At 43.8% G+C, this 21,740-nt stretch overlaps 1 protein-coding gene across 2 annotated transcripts; it reads left to right on the top strand.

Annotated features, from left to right (window-relative positions):
- The first annotated feature begins 9,611 nt into the window (after positions 1 to 9,611).
- On the top strand, positions 9,612 to 21,740 carry ush1ga (Usher syndrome 1Ga (autosomal recessive)). 2 transcript variants are annotated; one of them, XM_048992116.1, is made up of 4 exons: positions 9,612 to 9,811; positions 18,112 to 18,565; positions 18,643 to 19,430; positions 20,452 to 21,740. In XM_048992116.1, the coding sequence occupies exons 1-4, from the start codon at positions 9,648 to 9,650 to the stop codon at positions 20,453 to 20,455; spliced, it is 1,410 nt and encodes a 469-aa protein (XP_048848073.1). In that variant the 5' UTR covers positions 9,612 to 9,647; the 3' UTR covers positions 20,456 to 21,740. The 2 variants fall into 2 exon arrangements, with proteins under 2 accessions (XP_048848073.1, XP_048848072.1); XM_048992115.1 differs by having other exon boundaries at positions 18,643 to 21,740.

The following is a 21,740-nucleotide window of genomic DNA, read 5'->3' as shown; positions in this document are numbered from 1 at the left end:
TCTTTAATTGGCACGCCTTGGGCCCTGTTCACTTCCTCTCCAGCAGCAAGCCAATAATCAATGGCCCAGCTCTTGACATCACCTCTTTGGGGTCATTAAGATGACTAAGCTAATAGCCTGCTCCTGTAACCGCCCCTTTAACACACATCGGGTCTCCTGTGTCACTGACGTTATTTACACATAAAATGAGACTCCACTTGAACTTACGATATTACTTTCATTGGACCACAGCCATGTCAGAGTGTATCACAACAATGATAATGCTGTTTAACAAGGAAGATCATTCCCACACTGCATTACATTTCTCCAGTTAAGCAGAACATAGGATCAAGTAAATTTTTTTACACTGAATTGACAGTCAGGACATCCCTGTTAACTTTAGTTTCATTTCCCACCCATATTTAACGTCACTCTTGTCTCCTGTTTCCCTGTGTTTTGTGAAGATATGTGAAATCCACACCTGTCTGGCCAATTCGTTTAAAAGGCACTAGAATTTAAGTATTAAAAACAGGAGGGCATTGCTTATTCAGCTATTGAAAAAGTAAGTGTCATCTACTGCTCACTGTCCCTACAATGCTATACAGTTTATATAACACTCCCCACAGTTTGTTCTTAACTGGTAACTTATTCATTTTTGAACTTGAGTTTTAGAATCAGAGCTCATTAAGTAATTATCATATGATTTTGGTTCTCCACGGTTTCCATGTATTTCCTGCTTGCTTGTATTGTTTTTGGTGCAGACTTTATAACCAATCATTTCACACTGGGCCATTTGCATTGTTCATCAGTGAACTATAGTGCTCATATTACGAATGAGGTCTTTCTACCCAATAATTTTCTGTGGCATGTAGAGGCTCAGCAATAATTCCATGCTGAAGACACACAGACCTCTATGTAAACACCGCTTAGTTGCATGAAAGGACCCCGTATCAGGTCCCTAAGGTTTAGTCATACTTCCATGCTAAACCTATTTATATTCATTCCCTCACTTGGTAAGTGTCAATGTGTTATAATACCATCTATTTGCGATTTAAGTCATACGTCACCAGCTTTAAAATTTCCAAAGCACTTCATTTGCTGTTGCAATTTGAGCTTGATCTGCCAGAGAGGCTGTTTGAACTACACCACAAAATGTTGTTTATTACTTGTAAATAATAATTTTGATCTCAATTGGGCCTGAATGATACACGAGGATAATCCTAAATTTCTTAGAATTCATTGACTAAGGATTATATTTTGAATACTTTGAGGAATTAAATTTTTATTTTATACCAACTGCCATTCTGATTATGGGATGCCTTCAGCCTGTGCTGCCCTCTGGTGGGGGAAAAATGGCATAAACATCCAGCTTCCATCCATCCATCCATCCATTTTCCAAACCGCTTATCCTTCTGGGTCCTGGGGGGTCCGGAGCCTATTCCGGAAGCTATGGGAACGAGGGGGCAAGCCCATCGCAGAGCACATTCACACACCATTCACTCTCACACGCACACCTACGGGCAATTTAGTAACTCCAATTAGCCTCAGCATGTTTTTGGACTGTGGGGGGAAACCGGAGTACCCGGAGGAAACCCCACAACGACATGGGGAGAACATGCAAACTCCGCACACATATAATCAAGGCGGAGACTCAAACCTGAGTCCCAGAGGTGTGAGACAACAGTGCTAACCACTGCACCATCATGCCGGCCCCAACCTCTATCTTAAATTTACTAATCCTAGTCAGGCTCTGGATGCTGGAGTCAATCCCATGCAGCTGAGGTCACAAGTCTGGGACACCAGCCCATCACAGTGCACATATGCAAAGTTATATTATGGGTAATTTAGAGATCTTTGGGGTGCACAAGAAACCCGATGTTTCATGGGGAGAATGAAAACAGAGCATGAGATCCAAACCCCAATTCTGGAGGTGCTCCTCACTTAATCACCATGCTAATCGTAACAAATGGACAAAAATACATGCTTTAACAAGCTATGTCCCAAAATATTTCAGCTATACAGGAATATTCTTCTCATGTAAACAGTACAGTGTAGTATAACATTAATCACATAATTTTATTATAATTCTATTACTTCATTCTCTTAATAAACATAAAATACTCTACGTGGATATTCAAGTTTCTAGACATAAAGCCCAGGAAACCGCTATACTTTTACTCAAAACCAGACCCTGACAAACCCACTTACTACAGGTTAAAGAATAAATGTCACAGTCATTTACACTTACATTGGTTTTATATATCAGTTAATATCAAAATAATCCTACAAAGAAAATTATTTATAAATGTCCTAAATTTTCTGCCATTACTGTGACTCTGTAAAATAAAGTACAGCTTATTGAAGAAGAATAAAAAGACTAAAATGCATTACAGACAGATATTTAAATGAACTGGAGTAAAATTACAGTGATAACAAATAACAGTCAGTGCAAATTCCAGTGCTATTACAAAATTACAAAATAATCATTATATACAACTAAAAACCTAATTATGAGTTATGTTAATCTAAGTTGTGTACAGAGAAAGTATTGATGACATCCAAAACAGTTTTCTTTACCTCAAATTGAAAACCTGTACGCCAAACTGCGTAAGGAGCTTAGGAGGTTAAACTAATAACTGTGTGATCACCCTACCTGGTAAGGCGGACGATGGAGTCTATCTCAGGATAGCTAGTCTTGTAACTTTAATTGCTTTTATAGTTGTCTATCTCAGTTGTAAACTGCTGGCAGGAAGTAAGAGAAAAAAAAGGCTGCAGCTATATTATAAATTAACTCTGAAGATAACGTCTATAACTGTTTCATGCTAAAACAGAATGAGATACATGTTGAACAAAAGAATTTAAGCAGCCAATGAAAATGTTTAAAGCTAATTTCTGGGTAGTAAATGCATATTAGAAAGAAAAAGCCACAATTGAACATTACAATATATCCAAATAAACAATAAAGAAATACTGTAGGAATTTCCAGGCAGATTTTTTGCCTAAAAGAACCCTGCTTCATTTCCCAAATCTCTCCTCAGGGGCACCGAAAGTGCATTTACTACAGAGATATATGCTTAATATCACCACCAACTCACGGACTAACTTTATAAGTCAAATAATTTGATGAAGGACTGAACAGCCAAAACATGTTGTGCTTGTGGTTGAGTGAACAAATATATGGGTACATTGGATGATTACCCCAAATATCTACTGGATTGACTTTAGATGAGATTTTGAGATGGCTGTTCTAATATGCTGTGGCACTTGGCAGACTGAAGCATCGTAGTGGCAGGGAAGAGGTGAGGGAAGACAGTTTGCACACGAAATTGCTCTTTACTTGTACTCCTTAAGAGGACCGCACAATAAGCAAGAATCACACTCCCACACACACGGCATGGAAACACAGGGAGCTCCCATAATGGACGGGAAAACTAACACACAGTAGGTCTACAATAGCTACAATAACTACACAATAGCTAGAGACACGTGAGGATCAGGCAGCATAGGAAAGAGCACAACTGGCAATCAGATACACAGCAAGTATCTACACTAACAATTACAAATAGGGGCTATTTACAAGACATACGCAGGGCTGTATACCAGCTATGTTTATGAGTCACAAAATTAGAATCTGTGTCAAGTCTGAAGTCTCAATCGTGGTTCCAATGTGAAATTACTATTTACCAAAAATTTAACTGCCTATTTGTTTTTTTCTATTAGTAACTGATGCAATTAAATGGGAATCACGACTTTAACAGTTCAAAAACTGTCTCATAGTTCTTTATGTCATAGGACGAGCCTGTTGCTTTAAGTAACACAGCATTCTAGGTAAGGAGACCACAAAGGGGGCTGGGAAAATTTGGTTCTGTTGAATGCATGTGTAAATGCGTATGTGTGTGCTGCGCTGTTCAAGTGCCATGTTGGCCCGGTTTTGTTTGTCGGCTGATGGACTTAAAAGAGAAAATAAAAAGACCTTGTTCCTGACTGAACTGCTTCATTGGACCTGCTTGCTGCCGAGCAGAGTGAAGCCATAGATGGATCCAGCCTCTGAACCGCAGTACTGAGGCATTGTGGGATACAGAAGTCAACACTTAGGCTTATATACATTTTCAGAGCAACTGCTATTTCGAATGCCTTTGAAGCACTTTTCTAACTTAGATCTTAAACCTAATAGCTTCTCACAAACATCATGTTCAAGAAATCCCTTCAGCAGCAGGGATCCAGATCCAGACGAGGAAGTCATGGTGCCGGAAATTTTGGCATAAATTTCTCAGTTGGACTGTATGTGTGTTTGACAAACACAGTGAATAAGCTGCTGCATGAGCTGCTGTGGAAAAGTCTTTAAATACCCTAAAATACCTATAGAAAATAATCCATTTCCTCCGTCAAGAACTCTCTTTCCATGCTGTCTGGGGGGAATAGAGAAGCGTGTTGATGAAGCTGAGGGCAGGATATCGTCAGCTGAAGATGAGGAAAGTAACCATGGCAATCACCTGACCTCCTTACAGAAAACGGTAGATCAGCGTCGGCATAAGATGGATGACCGGGACAATTGGGGTCGGCGCAGAAACTTGAAGATAGTGAGCATAGATAGAGAAGGACCCTCCCCTTGCTGATTTTCTAAAGAAAATGTTGCCTGCCTGGGTGGGCCTTCCCTCCGATTTCTCTCCTTTAGATATCAACAGGTCACCTGCCCCCAAACCGGCGTCCAGCCGTTGTGAAGCATCTTAGCGTGGTTCTAACTGCCTCAGATGGAGGCGGTATTGAGGGTGGCAGCAGGAAGACGCACTATTGCTTAAAATGCAACTTATTATTTTACTTGGAGTTAATGTTTATCTGAAGAGCCATATTACCACGCCACATCTCCCATAGTATTCTCCTGCTGATCTTATGACAGTTGTTCTAAGCATAGTGATACAGGTCGATTTACTGGTAGGTCCAGGGATGGATTACGGACCGGGCCAGCTGCCCAGGGGCCCTTGGGGTGTAGGGGGCCCATGGGGCCCCTAGCCCAAAACAATTTGCAACGCTTATGAACAATGTATTTTCGTTTGTCTATTTTAGAGGGCCTACATTCTTTGATCCTCTGCCTACAAGGGCCCCTGACCCTATAGGGAGGGCGTTTGGCTGCCAAGGGCCCTTGAATTGTGGTGGTTGTGGTGGTGGTGGTGGTGGTGGTGGTGGTGGGGGGGGGGCCCTCGCAAACGTTTTGCCCAGGGGCCACACAACCCATAATCCGTCCCTGGGTAGGTCTATGTCAAGGAGTTTTCTGTACACGACTCAGTGTTAATGTTATGTATGTATATGTGCATATACACTATATTGCCAAAGGTACTGGGGCACCCCTCCAAATCATTGAATTCATTGTTCTAACCACTTCCATAGCCACAGCTGTATAAAATCAAGCACCTAGGCATGCAGACTGCTTCTACAAAGGTTTACACTCTCAGGAGCTCAGTGAATTCAAGCGTGGTACCGTGACAGGATGCCACCTGTGCAATAAGTCCATTCGTGAAATTTCCTCGCTACTAAATATTCCACGGTCAACTGTTAGTAGTATTATAACAAAATGAAGCAACTGGGAACAACATCAACTCGCTATGAAGTCCTAGTCCACATAAAATCACAGATTGGGGACAATGCATGCTGAGGCACACAGTGTGCAGAAGGTGCCAACTGTCTGCAGAGTCAGTAGGTACAGACCTACAAACTTTGTGTGGCCTTCAGATTAGGTCATGAACAGTGCACAAGGAATTTCATGGAATGGGTTTCCATGGCCGAGAAGCTGCATCCAAGCCTTACATCACCAAGTGCAAAGCGTGCATGGGGAGGTTGAGGGTTGCAGTGGTAATATTGACTTTGACCGTTTAGGGTTGTTAGCGTGATCTGCAGTGTATGTGGTCAATTTGACTATTCTCCTCTCTTTATGTGGTTAAGCATTAGGTTTTGTGACCTAACCGAAGTCTGGGGATGGGGTTGGAGGGTGTTGCTGGACTATTTTTATTTTTTTGCTCCAAAACTTTTGCATCTAATACAGTCTTGTGATATAGGATCTTTGCAGTCAAATCATGCTCTGCTATATTTAAATATATACCAGTCACCAGGCCTTGATGGCTATCCTCTTAAATTTTATAAAAAGGTCTTCAATTAACCCAGTATTTATGCTGGTACTCCGTAATATTGTCTCTGATGGCCTTCCTGACTCTTGGAGATACACTACAATCAGGTTGCTCTTAAAAAAGGATAAAACTCCTTTAGTCTGTTCATCCTGTAAGCCCATTAGCTTGCGTTAAGTTGATTATAAGATTGCTACAAAACTCTTAGCTCAAAAATTGGAAACTTTGTTCCCTATGCAGAAGCCATCCCACCGGTGCAACACTCCCTCCCCACCACCAGCCATCCTGGCATGCACCAAGCCCAGTCCCCACCTCAGCTCTGGGATAAGTCCCACAGGTCTGGTGGCAGCTATCTGCTGCTCCTCCTGCTCCCTGAATTGAGTGGCTTCGTGCAGTCGCCTGCCTTCAGCAGGCCATCTTCTCCTGCAGCTTCCAGTGCTCCTCTTCCAGCTGGGCATCTAGAATGTGTTTATACTCATCCAGCTTGACACATGTTTGAATGTACCTTGTAAGGTAAAGTTGGATTAGTACATGTACAATATAATAATCTATACCACAAGTGTATCTGCTGGGGGTGTGGCATGAGTAAATGGTGTCCTTTAGTTGTGTTCTGGGCGTACAGCAACTCTGGATATAATGAAGTTTGGATATAACGGACTGTTGTGTCAGATCCCTTGAAGTCCATTATAACATGATTTTACTGTAAAATAAAAGCGTAGATATATAACAGGTCAAACATGAAATGCAATGACTGAAATTGAAAAAAAAAATCTGTTAAAATATGAACAGGAAGATATTTTTATATTTTGTTTAGTCGCTGTCTACTTTGAAAGTTTATTACTAAAATAGCAAAGACAAGATATGGTTATTAGCGCAGAACATTTCACACGGATGTGATTGAAAGTATTTTATGGTGATCATTTTATAGCTGCCGAAATTTGCATCCCCCCCATTTTTTTGCGAGGTGCATGCAGTTCTCGACAGGCATGCAGAACCCGGCATAACACTGGCTCCGAGAGAAACTCCTTGACTTCACCTGCTGAAGTCAACGCAAAGATGTCTTCTGACAGGGAGCTGAAGCATTTTTCAATGGCAAAACAATTGCATTTTCAGTTGGACAACCTTAGGAAAATGATTTAACTACAGTCTCTCAGTGTCACAGCAACTCATGTGCCCACTGCAATTTTCATTGTGCTACATTCATTGATTTCAGATTATACAGGACCATAAGAAAGTTACAAAGGAGAGGAAGCCATTCAACCCATCAAGTTCACTTGGAGGGAATTAAAATTATAATTTAAAGTTGCAGGATCTTGTCAAAGGGGAGGCATGGTGGTGCAGTGGTTAGCACTGTTGCCTCACACCTCTGGGACCCGGGTTTGAGTCTCCGCCTGGGTCACATGTGTGTGGAGTTTGCATGTTCTCCCCATGTCGTCGTGGGGTTTCCTCCGGGTACTCCGGTTTCCCCCCACAGTCCAAAAACATGCTGAGGCTGATTGGAGTTGCTAAATTGCCCATAGGTGCGCATGTGTGAGTGAATGGTGTGTGAGTGTGCCCTGCGATGGGCTGGCCCCCCATCCAGGGTTGTTCCCTGCCTCGTGCCCATTGCTTCCGGGATAGGCTCCGGACCCCCCGCGACCCAGTAGGATAAGCGGTTTGGAAAATGGATGGATGGATGGATGGATCTTGTCAAGTTCAGATTTGAAGGAATCTAGGGATTGCTTGCACCAGCACTTCAGGCAGACTATTCCATACTATTCCTACGCTGTGAGAAGAAGTTCTTTCTCAGGTCCAAACTAAAGTGTTCCTCCACTAAATACTAACTACAGTTTACAACTGTGGCCATGGGATCTTGAATTAGAACTTATTTTGAAGTAACGTCTAAACCTGTTAGAATCTTGTACACCTGGATCATGTCACCCCTTAGTCTCCCTTGCTTGAGGCTAACCAAATTTAGCTCTGCCAACCTCTGCTTGTAAGATACTCCCCTATGGCCAGGAATCATTGTTGTTTCCTTGCATTGGACCTCTTCTAAAGCAGCGATGTCCTTTTTGAGGTAAGGTTGACCAAACCTAGACACAGCATTGAAAGGGAGGTCTTCCCAGGGGAATTACCTCCCTTTGTGTTAAACTAAACACACCTTGAGATGTAGCCCAGCTTTCTGTTTGCCTCCTTAACGGTTTCCTCGCGTTGGCAAGATTAAGACATGGAAGTGAGGTCTTTCTCCTAATCTGCATCCTTAATTTCAATTGAGCCCATAAAATATCTGTGCTTTATATTTCTGCTCTCTACATGGGTTACCTTTCATTTGTCTTTGTTATTAATAAGTACCAATTGACTTACAGAAATTTATAATTATTTATAATTCTTTCACGCAAGCTGACATTTCTTTGAGTGCTTACTTTGTTTTGTAGCCTATATTTATGTATGTACATTATACTCAATAATGTATTTAAAATTAAGCATGAAAAATGAGGAGTAACATCCATCCATCCATTTTCTAAACCGCTTATCCTACTGGGTCGCGGGGGGCCCAGAAGCAATGGGCACGAGGCAGGGAACAACCCAGGATGGGGGGGCAGCCCATCGCAGGGCACACTCACACATGCACACCTAGGAGTAATTTAGCAAGTCCAATTAACCTCAGCATGTTTTTGGACCGTGGGGGGAAACCGGAGTACCCGGAGGAAACCCCACGACGACATGGGGAGAACATGCAAACTCCACACACATGTGACCCAGGCGCAAACTCGAACCCAGGTCCCAGAGATGTGAGGCAACAGTGCTAACCACTGCACCACCATGCTGCCCCGAGGATTAACATATCAGCACAAAACAATCCTGAACAATGTAGCTTGGTGACTATGAAAATATATCCACTGTTATTCATATTGCACAGTTTATTACAACATGACATGACATGACACAGGCTCCTTATTTCCTCTCTAAGTAATAAATCTTCTTAAGGATTTTTGACAATCAACATAGTAAACTATGCATAATTACGCTGACATATAATTTTACATTGATTGTATACTTCCCCATCGTATAACACGAAGTAAATCATAAGTCAGTGTATTCTAGTCAGAAAAAAGACATCGCTTTATTCAGCTGACTGAGATGAATTACAGCTGTTCACGTCTCATCTCAGTATTTTCACACTTATGTGCATTTATTTTTGCTTTATTTTGAAACAATTAAATTGTCAAAATTATACAATACTTTTCAAAAGTTCATATGAAGCCTGTGTGTTTTTCATTATTTTGAATAGTGTTTTGCTGCAAATAGCCTCCATGCATACCGGTAATAACTGGGTGGCAGGGTTGCATGAAAGTGGAATAACGGGGACCATTGTTAGGACCCGGGGGATGCTGTGGGGTATCCCTTCATCGAAACCACTCCCCATTCAGCGGCGTCCGGGTGGCCATAGAGACGGGTCGGCTCCTCACCGCACTTTAAGCCGGTCGATCCTTCTTAGATGGGAGGCTAGCTCTCCTGATTCCCCTTAGTGCCAGATGGTCGACTGTAAGGGGGAGACGTTCGCCAGGCACAATGAGCGACAGGTACCACAAGGCGGCCCGGGACGGGTACTTGGACTTACTGAAGGAGGCGACACGGAAGGACCTGAACGCTCCCGACGAGGATGGCATGACACCTACGCTATGGGCCGCTTACCACGGAAACCTAGAGGCTCTGCGTCTTATAGTGGGCAGGGGGTGAGTGTGGCAGGTGTTCGCGGTTGGTAATCTGACGTGGAGCAAAAACTTTCGCCTTTGCGGGTTTAGGGGTGATCGGGGGGCGGTGGGTTCGGGACCCGCTGCGCGTCACCGCGACCTTTAGCGAGGACCCCCCCAATATGATCGCGGCTTAGCTGAATGCCTTTAAAAATATCACGTTATGAAAGACGCTGTATTAAAAGGTGTGTCTTATGCTTTTGACATTTATTATACGTGTGCAATTGTGTGTCGCGCGCAGTTTTCCCAATAGGGTTGCATTCCTTCGGCAGTTGCCATTTTTTTCTTTTTTTGCTTTGAGACTTTTCAAAGGCCGATTATAAAATACCCAAAATACCAAAGGGTTTCACAGCATGGAAGTTTAAGTGATATTACGCTCGTACTTAATCACCCTTCTGGAGCTCCCATTAGAGCCGGGAGAACGTGTACTTACTGCTTGCGCGTTCCCCTGTCTCTCACCGCGGTTTGTGTGTGCGACAAACTGTGCGCGTTAACGGGCATGCCCTGCAGTCGCGGTTACGCGCAAACCAGGACACGCGTGTACCCGCGGATCTCACTACGCAGGGAAAACTGTCGCCGGTAGACGCGCCTAGCCATAAAAGTTGCACACATGGAGAAGGCGATATTGCATATTGACACTGTCTGTATGGTCCTTTATCTAAATGACACAATAATCAGTTCAAATTATTCATGATGTTACATAAAGAAATATAAACAACAATACAAGGAATACTTTTTTACGACCCGGGCAGCGTTTGCAGGCTCTGCTGAGATTTCAGTACCGTGCTTTCTGGAGATTTATTGTTATATTACCCATGACTGTTACACTAGACTTATCATGGTCGGGATTAAATTGAAGCAAAAGGTCAGGGCCTGGCTGGAGGTAGTGAGTCCCGATTTCCCCTGCAGGCGAAGACACTAACCCCAGTCTCAGTATCTCCACTGTCCATACAATAAAGTGTGCATTTATTTTAGCAGTATCACTGTAAAAATTGTCACGTAAATTAACGATAAACTATACTGACGGCAGAGTTGCCCGTAGTTTACTGTTAATTTCACAGTTCATCCACTGTAATCTATTTTACAGTATGGTACTGTTATACTACCATAAAGAACCACAATTACAGAATACTTATCTGTTTGGTTGAAACAAATCCTTGGTCTGGATTTGTACTTTCTGGACCTGAACTTTCCACCTCAGTCTGTAACAGATTACTTTTGGAACTTTTGCAACACTGCAACACTGTTGAAATAATAATAATGAAAAAGATAATTACACTACTAAAATTAGTTTATATAGCATAAAATTGAACTATGAACTTAAAATTCATAACTATTCTTAGATAGAATTAATTTCATGTAGCCACTTGTCTTAATATAATTAATCACATCCAACAATATATTTTAGTGTAGGGAGGTAGATGGATGGAGAGAATTAATTCAGGTTTCATTTAAGATATACAACAAATGTTACGCAAGACCAGAAGGTAATTATTATATTTCCTTAAATTTATCACGTGATTCTTAAGGTTTAAAATTAAGTGACTTTTACTAATTAGTGCTGCAGTTAAACTTACTTAGAAAAAGCTTGTGCAAAAACTTACAAGGATTTTTTTAAAATAAATTCTACACAGCATCATTTTTCAGCGCACCATTAAAATAACAGTGAAATGCTGCACCGTTGACTAGAGGCCAGGTTTTTAGGGGGATAGCATGTGGCTGAGGGCAGGCTTGTGGCTCAGCAGACTAAGCGTCTTGTCCTGTGGTCAGAAGGTTGCCAGTTCCAGTCACAGCAGAATAGTCACATCTCTATGGGCTCATAAGCAAAGCCTGGTGCTGCTTTGCATCAAATGTTGATGAGGTTACATTATTCATAAGAAATTATTCAAATTTACCACAAAAAGCAACTGCAAATTGTTAACTCATTTTATTTGAGCATATTCTGTAGGTTATGTTTTTCATTGCATGTACTGAAATACAGTATATTGCAGTATTTTATGGGAAATGGCCAGGTACCCATAAATATTGTCCAAAATGCTTTTTTTTCTACAGCATTATACTGTTTTACTGAAAATCAGTATGTTACTGTAATAATTTCACTGTTTTTCCACAATATTTTGTTACGGTGTATGTATTTACTGCTGATCCTGTGCCTTTCCATACATATACTAAGCACATTGCTTGTTGGCACGAGAGGATCTCCCCTTAGAAGATTATTATAATACAGCTCTGGAAAAAAATTAAGATCCCACTCTATATTGTTCTAAAATCTGCATTTATAAATCCTTATCCGGCAGTGCCTCATAAATTGGAGGATGACCTCAAGTGATCTTGAAAAAAAATGGGAAACAAAGAGTGAAGTACACCGCTAGGATAGTTCGAAGCAGGACTGAAGAGCAATCAAGCAAGGAAGAAGCCCTTCATCAATGAGAAGTAGGGAAGAGCCAGGCTGTAGCTGTCAAAACCCCATAAATTGAGAAATGAGTGAAACTGAAAATTTTGCCGTGGTCTTTTACTTTTTTCTAGAGCTGTATATCTGATTCCTTCGCCATTTTATTATCACTGTACGTCGGGCGTCGGCGGTAGTTACGTTGCAAATCTTCTCCTGTCAGGTCGGCACGACAGCCCATGCATGCTTCAGTGCTCATGTGAGGATGGCCATGAGAGAGTGAGAGATAGCTGGTCATTCCCATGAGTCCCCCCCGTCATATGAAATTGGGCCTTTATAAATCGTCTTTCCCAGGCAATTCTCTTTTAAATTACCCCTGACCTTGCATTCTTTGCCTCGCTGATGACATTTTCTTCCTCGATGGCCCCGTCAGCCTCGGTCACAGATGCTCACTTAGGTGAGAACCATGTACACACCAGGCGATCTTGCAGTGTTTTTCATTAATGCTACAGTTTGTAAATGTGCTTGACTGCTTGCTGTTTACCAGAGACGTTTGACCCCCTACAGTGTCCCGTACCATATAGCTGTCAACTTGGGTGAATGGCTTCAGGTCTTTCCGGAAACTGCAGGAATGCTACATTTTTGTACTTAACGAGGAACCACAGCCAGACATACAGAACGTTAAGTGGCAGTTTCCTCCACAGGCCTGTTAAAGTGGTACCGTAACCTTGCCTTTAATGCGATGTGATGCAGTGCTCGTGGCATCGGTGAACAGAGTGCTTGTAGTTTTGAAATGTGTTATGGTTTCGTAAACTAGTTTTAGTCATAGACGTTGTGGTAGTCATATTTAGCAGTGAAGCCATCCATCCTTTCTTATTCTAGTCCTTGTCAGTGTTGTCGGGAAAAACAATATATTTGTATTTACATTTATATTTTTATTTATATCCGGTCCATTGTGAGGAACAAAGCATGTTCCTCAAACGTTCCTAACTAATAGTCTGTCGGGGTCTAGTATTCAGCTGTTGATTTTAATTGGAAGAACCCTGATTGGATTCCTGCTTCTAATGAGGTGGTTTTTTTGCCTCATTGTGTGTGTCCTTTGTTCAGGCAAAACAGCATGGTGTTTATTTTATGTAAGAGCCATTTTATAAGGGACAATATCATCCCTTTATTAGCAGGAAAACAGTCTGACACAATAGGCTGCCTGTCAGTGCAGACCACTGACCTCAATTCTGGATTTGCCATCAGCCAATCACTGGGGTGAAGGATGCGGATTTTAACCCATGTAGAATTGGAACAGGTGAGTTTTGGATTTTAAGCTCCTAGTCACCACCCAGGAACACTACAGCCTGGTGAGATGAGGTCACTGTGCTCGGTTGCATGCTGGTGTGATTTTGAGGGTGTTTCAGATGTTTTCTGATCTCTCATTCTAAGTCCAGTTGGACCTGTCACGGTCATCAGGGGTCACCCTGCCTTCCCATATAATGTAAGCTTAACCAAAACTCCGCCTACTCCCTGCCCCAAGATGCCCCCCAATTCTACGCACCCCATTTGGAAAAGGCAGTGGCGAGCAGTCTCATTTCGTGGTACGGTGTAATAACGTTAATGGCCACCGTTGCCCTCGACGATGAGACTAGCCACAATGATGGGATGGCCTGGCTGACAGGTTTATTGGTGGAGCAATAGGGCGAGAGGCAATTAAGCAATTGTAATTTGAGGAATGACAGACAGGAGGTTGAAAGGTCACTGTGAAAGATGTGGGGGCAATGTGAGGCCCCCTTCCCTTGCCTACATATCGATCATGCCCTCGCTCTCCCATATTTATTGCACCCTTTTGACATTTGGCAAAGGGACGTGAGCTGAAACAGACACCTCAGAGAGCACACACAGAGAAAGGCCTGGAGGTGCTGTATAAGGAAGTGTACGCCTATGAATGATATTTGCAAACAGATACAGTTATCGCTTTTGAAAGTTTGTTTATTTAAGCTGCAGTGAAGCAAGAACTGCAATAATGCCACGATTCAATGTAAAATGATTACAACGAGCCAATTTAATTGGTGACATTTTACTTTTGGTGGCAGAAATAATATTGCATTATAGTCTTACTTATGTATTAATTAACCACAAAGTAAGTCTTAGTTACATACTGATCTTATGTTTGTTCATCATGAATAAAATGTGACGCATCTTTTATCTCAAGTAGTTACTGTATGTTACTATATTTGAATATTCTGTAAATCTTTGTGAACTACTGAAGGAACTACTGAAGGAACAAGGAATGAATAACACAAGTGAAATACTGATCTTGTGTTTGTTCATTATTAATGAATCTCGGCACATTTTTTATCTCAAGTAGCGACTATGATTCATGATTTGTACTTCAGTAGTAACAGATTTACTAATAAGGTTTGTGCCCCTTTGAGTAAAGTGTTACCCCTTTATTAAAGGTAATCTGTTCACTTTGGGTTTTGTGGGGTTTCATAATTTTCTGAGAAAAGTACAAAAGATGCCCCGATGTTGACTACTGGATTGATAAGGGGTGGCATGTGGCGTGTGGCATGGCGGGTTAGAGCATGGTGTCCACGATCGGGAAGCTCTTCACATCAGATTCCGTAGTCGGCAGAGTCATTTCACCATGGAGCCCTTCAGCAAAGCCCTTAACCTCACTGTCTGACTCTGCTTTCTCAAAAACATATGTTGAACAAATCAAATATAAATGAACACATTATTAGCAGAGTATGATAATTGGGGGGGGGGGGATAGAATGGGGGACTCATTTGGCACCACTAACATCCTGTGATGCCATGTCACTGCTGCAGCCTGTTCAGTTGTCATTACATTATTATTACACAACTCTATTTTCATTTCACAATTAACACTATAGTGTATGTAAATCACGATTCTGTTTAAAATTTGGGCAAGCTGTACGTTTGGTAAATATCACACATTGCACCTATCTTATTGTTTCCCAACTGCGTTGGTCCAAACATGACTCAGTGATCAAGCGTGCAATAAAAGCTGGGCTAGTTTCATTAGCTGAAGTTGGGTAATAACCCTCTTCCTGCTCCCCCAAAATAAACAAAAAACAAACACTGAGGTATGAACTGAACTGTGGTTCAAGTATCACAGTCTGAACCCAGCCGTGGGTTTGGAGAATTGATACACCCCTACTTGTTAGGGATGGCCTTACAGGGTATGGGGGCATGGGCGGGTATAAACCCGTCCTTAATTTTAATCAACATTTTCACTGTCTGGTTAATTTCTACACTCAATCACACAGGATTAAGCCCACCCATCTGCAGTAATATGCAGCACTGCTTCACAGCAGACCCGTGCAGTGTTCACACTCATGCCCTCAGCCTTCTGCCAGGCCAGGCTGGGGCACCACCCAGGTGCTCTGCAGTTGCAGTTGCATTTGAAGACACCCCAAACACACTTGGCCGCAGCTGAGGGGTGCAGGTGGCCTAAACCGCATCTTGTTTAGCTGTAGGGTTGCCACAGATGGGTGAAGTAGGTGAGCAGGGGAGATTTATAGGGCAATTCAAATGATGAGACAATATAACACCTGTTACTGTGTCTGTGGCCGTAAAAATTACAAAAAGCTCATTTTAAGCTTTATCCAGTGCAGGTTCACTGTGAGGTTGGAGCCTGTTCCAGGAAGCACGGGCATTAGACAGTGGCCACTCTGGATAGGATAAAGGTTCATCGGAATCCATTGTTATCAGTATTTGTTAGTCATAATGATATTATAATACCTTTTATTATTTTACTTACTCATAAAGCTATGTTGGCGAAAATTTAATTAGTCTTTGATGCTGACTAAATATATGAGGTCTGCAGATCCTTGTTGACGTCTCTCAGCTGTAAAGCCATACTAAGAGTGTCACGTTTAACAGGCTGTATATGAACGTGATCAGTGAGTGGGGGGAGCTGCAGCCCTGTTATGCTGCCATCCCACACGTGGCCACCGCCACTTCTGGGGGTCATGTGACATTCAGTCGGGGTGCCCTGAAAGGTGATACGCAGAGGCCTCCTGGTGACCTGTGAATGTGGCACTGTTGGTTTGGGCAGGTAGGGGGGAGCTTGATGCCTGCGTGTCATACCCATATTACTCTTTTTTTCTGTGCCTTAAGGAGTCTGAGAGATAAATTACACATTCCTCACTGAGCAACATCTAACTGGACTGTAGTGAGAACATCGTGATAAGATAATAGGCGTGGCCTCTGTGGGGCTCTGCATGTCGATGGGTCTGGCTAATGTGATCGTTTCCTCAGTTGTCAGGGTTCTTCCCCCTGTCATCTCCCTTTGTGAAACAGAGATGGGTACTTTGTGATGAGTCCTTTTCATTTTGATTGTAAAATACAGCTTTTTTTTTTCTCGTGTGTCTTTAATTGTAAACTGTAAACTGCCAGTTTACTCAGGTAGTGTAGAGATAGTGTAGCAGTAGAGCAGCTTAAGATACCTATTTATTACAAGTGCATTTCCTTAGCCACGTGTCCCTCGCTTTGCATGACAGTTACTAACATCACCCTCTACTGGACAGTGGTAGAACACCATTGGTCTTATCAGAGATTTGACACGACTCTCATAATTTGAATCATTATGAGTGTGTGCATGATTGTGAGATCTTTGTTCTTTTTGTATAGTCTTGCAAATAATGAGGATGTTCCTTAATCATGTTATAACCTACTTGGAAAAAGATGTAGGAAACTGCTCATGCCCCCTGCCAGTGGCCTTGTGAAAGTAATCAGGGCAGGAAATGGTGAAAGACCCACTGACTGCTCACCATACCTGCCAACATCTGGATTTCAAACTACAGGAGTTTTTTTGGCTGGGGGTGAACAAGCAAACAAACAAACACTTAAGGATAAGTAAATAAGTACATAAACAGGTTAATTTCAGTTGCTATTTATGTTATGACAAAACATTAACATCAGTTTAGGTGTATTTGGTATTTTCGATGGAACGCTGTACTGTCCTGACATTTTCACACCTGCTAAGTTAGCTAGCTAGTTCATTCACTATTCAACTGGCCTGCCTGCCTGTGCAGAGAACAGCTGTGTATACTCCGTGAATGGGGTTGTGGGTTGGCAGGTTGCAGTGATTGGTTGACATTAGTATATATAAAGTGTGTGGATTATGTGTCTAGATGGTGTTTTATACAGTAACATCAGACAAACATCCACAAGTTATGGATCTGTGTATGATGATTATTCAAAATAAAACTTTGAGGGCTATGCAAATTACGGGAGTTTCTGGGCAGAAACAAGAAGACAGGAGGGCTGCAGGATAAACCAGGGAAAAATGGGAGGGTGCTGGGAGACGACCTTGTAATACAGGAGAAACCCAGGAAAAAATGGGAGAGTGCTGGGAGATGGCCTTGTAATACAGGAGAAACCCAGGAAAAATGGGAGGGTGCTGGGAGACGGCCTTGTAATACAGGAGAAACCCAGGAAAAATGGGAGGGCGCTGGGAGACGGCCTTGTAATACAGGAGAAACCCAGGAAAAATGGGAGGGCGCTGGGAGACGGCCTTGTAATACAGGAGAAACCCAGGAAAAATGGGAGGGTGCTGGGAGACGGCCTTGTAATACAGGAGAAACCCAGGAAAAATGGGAGGGCGCTGGGAGACGGCCTTGTAATACAGGAGAAACCCAGGAAAAATGGGAGGGTGCTGGGAGACGGCCTTGTAATACAGGAGAAACCCAGGAAAAATGGGAGGGCGCTGGGAGATGGTCTTGTAATATGGGAGAATCCCATGGAAAACATTAGTGTTGGCATGCTGCTCATTCAAGTGATTTTAGGAGATACAGATGTCCTCTGCCTCTATCTCCCACGTAGCTTATTCCTGTGATCTTTACACGGTACTCCTGCCCCCTCTACTCCTCTTGCAGGGGTGACCCGGACAAGTGCGACATCTGGGGGAATACCCCACTCCACCTGGCTGCAGCCAATGGGCACCTTAACTGCCTCTCCTTCCTGGTGTCATTCGGTGCCAATGTGTGGTGCTTGGACAATGACTACCACACGCCTTTGGACATGGCGGCCATGAAGAGCCACATGGACTGCGTGCGCTACTTAGATTCCATCGCTGCCAAGCAGACGGCACTCAACCCCAAGCTGGTGAGCAAGCTGAAAGATCGGGCCTTCCGTGAGGCCGAGCGCCGCATCAAGGAGTGTGTGAAGATGCAGAGGAAACACCACCGGCGCATGGAGCGCAGGTTCCTCAAGGGCGAGTCGGAGGCCTCCATCTCGGACGCCATGAGTTTCTCCAGCTATGCCAGCAGCACTCTGAGCCGCAAACTACAGCAGCTGGGCACCTCTGCCAACAGTGTGCCATACTCCCAGGTATGTGAAGGCTGAACCCCCCAGCCTTTAAACTAGACCAATAGCATGTTGCAATCAACTTTGCACTCTGTCCACAGGCCACCCTCCATGCGACAACCAGAGGCAAAATTAAGATCCAGAAGAAGTTGCAGAAGAAGAAACAAGGGGACGGAACCTTCAAGATCTACGAAGATGGACGCAAGAGTGTGCGCTCGCTATCGGGCCTGCAGCTGGGGAACGATGTCATGTTTGTGAAGCAGGGCACCTATGCAGGCCCCAAAGACCGCCTGAGGCGCAACGTCCGCGACATGTTCCCTAGCAATGACGATGCCATCTCCCGTGCCATCAGCGAGCCAGGCCTTCATGCTGTGGATGCCGCCTACTCGGAGGTCAGTGCAGATTCTGGTCGCGACTCACTCTTCAACCGGCCCGGCCTGGGAACTATGGTTTTTCGACGGAATTATGTGAGCGGCGGCCTGTTCGACATTGGCTCCCGGGATGAGGGCAGTGTGGCGCGACGGGGAGCTGATGTGCACCTGCGCAGCCGACTGCTCCGCTCACCGAGCCTGGACGACAGCATCGGCAGCGCCGGCAGCCTGCAAGAGCGCAACCTGCAGGAGCTACCCTGGGAAGAGATGGAGCTTGGCCTGGATGACGATGAGCCAGAGACCACACCCTTGGAGGTCTTCTTGGCCTCGCTGACCATGAATGAGTTTATCCCAGTGTTCCGTAGGGAAAAGATCGACCTGGAGGCACTACTGCTTTGCTCCGACCATGACCTCAAGAGCATCCACATCCCCCTCGGGCCCCGCAAGAAGATCCTGGATGGCTGCAAGCGACGTGCAGAGACTATAGAGGACCCCGACGTGATGGAGGACACTGAGCTGTGAGTAGAGCCTCTGCGCTGCGGTGCTTCAGGGGTAGATGGGGTTTTTTAACCACTTTCTTGAACAAGTTCTATTGGTGTTGGTTATGGAAATATCATAGCCAGCATCCTATTGTCAGTGGCTATGCTAACAGCAAGTGGAATACCAAATTTTAACTGAAATTGTTGGTATAGTGAGTGTGCCCTGCGATGGGCTGGCCCCCCGTCCTAGGTTGTTCCCTGCCTCGTGCCCATAGCTTCTAGGATAGGCTCCGGACCCAGAAGGATAAGCGGTTTGGAGGACGGATGGATGGATGGATGTTGGTGTAGTGAATATCAGGGCTGCCATGCCTACAGAGGGATTGCATAGACTGTAATCTTGGAGCAGAGGCACCTAACTGCTCACTCCGGCCCCATTGTGATGTCACAGTCTTCCCATCAACCGTACCAGAGGATCATTTCTTATTCTTGCCTAATGCCAAAGATGTGCCCGTTGACATCTAACCCCCACCCTGTATCCCCAGCTACCCCTCGGCCCTGGTTTGGTATGTCACAGGAATACGAGTGCACAGGTTTTACTGAATGAATGAAAATGAAAAACGCTGTCTGGATTACAGCATGGGATACATGAATAAATGCAATTCAAACCAAAGAGACAATGCTGTCACCAGTGGGTAGGGAGGTTTTCATGAGAAATATCAGGTGCGTTTAATATGAGCCCCTTACATTGTTGGGTAGAGATACCTGGTGGATGGGAGGGACAGATACAGTGCATCTGACTAGATGTCCTCTGGGGTTTAAGGTTCTGGGTCCCAAGAGAAAGATTAACTGTCGTAGTGTCAAAGGTACTTAAGGTCGCCGCATTCCTGGTGTAAATGTTATTGAATTACTTTAGTAAAATATTGCAGGATATATAGACATATAAAGGTGCAGTTTGTCTTGGTAAAGGCTGTCTTCTAAGCAACCAGACAATAAATGGCTGATGGTAATCTTGATATAAATCGGATTTTCCACTGAGATGATTGCGCTGTTTGAGTTTCAGATAAACTCCGGATCGTTGTGGCGAAATCGCACGATTTGGCCGTATGGGAGGAGCACCGCTGCCAAGGGTGAGGCCAGCAGCTGCAGTGCGTCTCGCTCGTGCTGGCGCCTGTCCAGCCAGCGGACAGAAGGGTTTGGGGCGCTGGAGGAATGTGGCGAGCCGGATTGAAGCGTGACGCCCCGGACTATGCCAGTTGGACTGAAGAAGCACATCATGGAGATGGGGGGGGGGCATTCTTCTCACCACTGCATGAATATCGCCTCAGTATATTAGCCCCTGTGGGGTATGGATACAATCCTCATTGTGCCTGTGTTTCAGGAAGCATCTAGCACTGGGTATTTCAGTGCGTTTGTAGATTTATGTAAATGTAAACCTTTTATTTTCGCAATTTCATTTATCCACCAAGCTGCCTGACCAGATGTGTGATGTGTCGGCTGTGTTGCTACAAGATGTTTACAGACATTGACCTCAAGTCAAACCTCCGTGGTACAGTGTCACTTTGGGGATGGTGGCTGGCTCATCAACTCCTGTCACTGTCAGTTCACAGAGGTGTCATTAAGGGGTATGGATTCCTGGAATGACATTAACCCTTTTCTTACACGGATAATCCCGCCAAACCCCATTTAGACCATTTTGCTGGCATCATCGCACTAAAGGCCAAGGTTTGCAGTTCATGACCATAGTTTACATGTTGTCCTGGTGCAGTGCTTGAGAAAACGCAGTGAATCCTTTGCTGTAACTTTCACGAAAAAATGAAAGTTGTGAGATCGGATGGATCAAGTCCCATTTTACAGGGGCCTGGCTGAGATGCCTTGTGTTTTATAAAGATTTTATTAAAAACCTTCCCATGGACAGTCCCTGCAAGAGTGACATTCTGCCTCATGTCCTGCCTGTGCTTCACCATAACATGTTTCTGAGCGTCTTCTCGCCGTGTGTATGAGCTTCCGTCCTGGGTCATTTCCTCTCGGCTCCTCTTGTGTCAGGATTGTTGTCAGGATTGTTTAAAATGGCTTCAGAATGCAGGAAATGTAATCCCTTTGCTACATTCAGGGACACCTATAAAGCTCTATACCTCCCCCTGCTGTAGGTTATTGAACAATGTAGGCAGTTTGATATACTGTTTCCCGTGTAGTTCGGCATTGTGTAAACCCTTCTTACAACCAGTGTCTTTTTGTAATATATATTTACGGTGATCATTTAGAAGGTCAACCTGATATATCTTTTGTTTTATAATGAAGACTATCCTTAATGGGGAGACTTTATTAAAGATGTCACATTTATCGATCCAA

The sequence above is a fragment of the Brienomyrus brachyistius genome, chromosome 22 (assembly GCF_023856365.1).
Source record: "Brienomyrus brachyistius isolate T26 chromosome 22, BBRACH_0.4, whole genome shotgun sequence".
NCBI classification, from domain to species: domain Eukaryota; kingdom Metazoa; phylum Chordata; class Actinopteri; order Osteoglossiformes; family Mormyridae; genus Brienomyrus; species Brienomyrus brachyistius.
The sequence above is the reverse complement of the archived record's forward strand: the minus strand, read 5'-3'. Positions and strand labels throughout refer to the sequence as shown.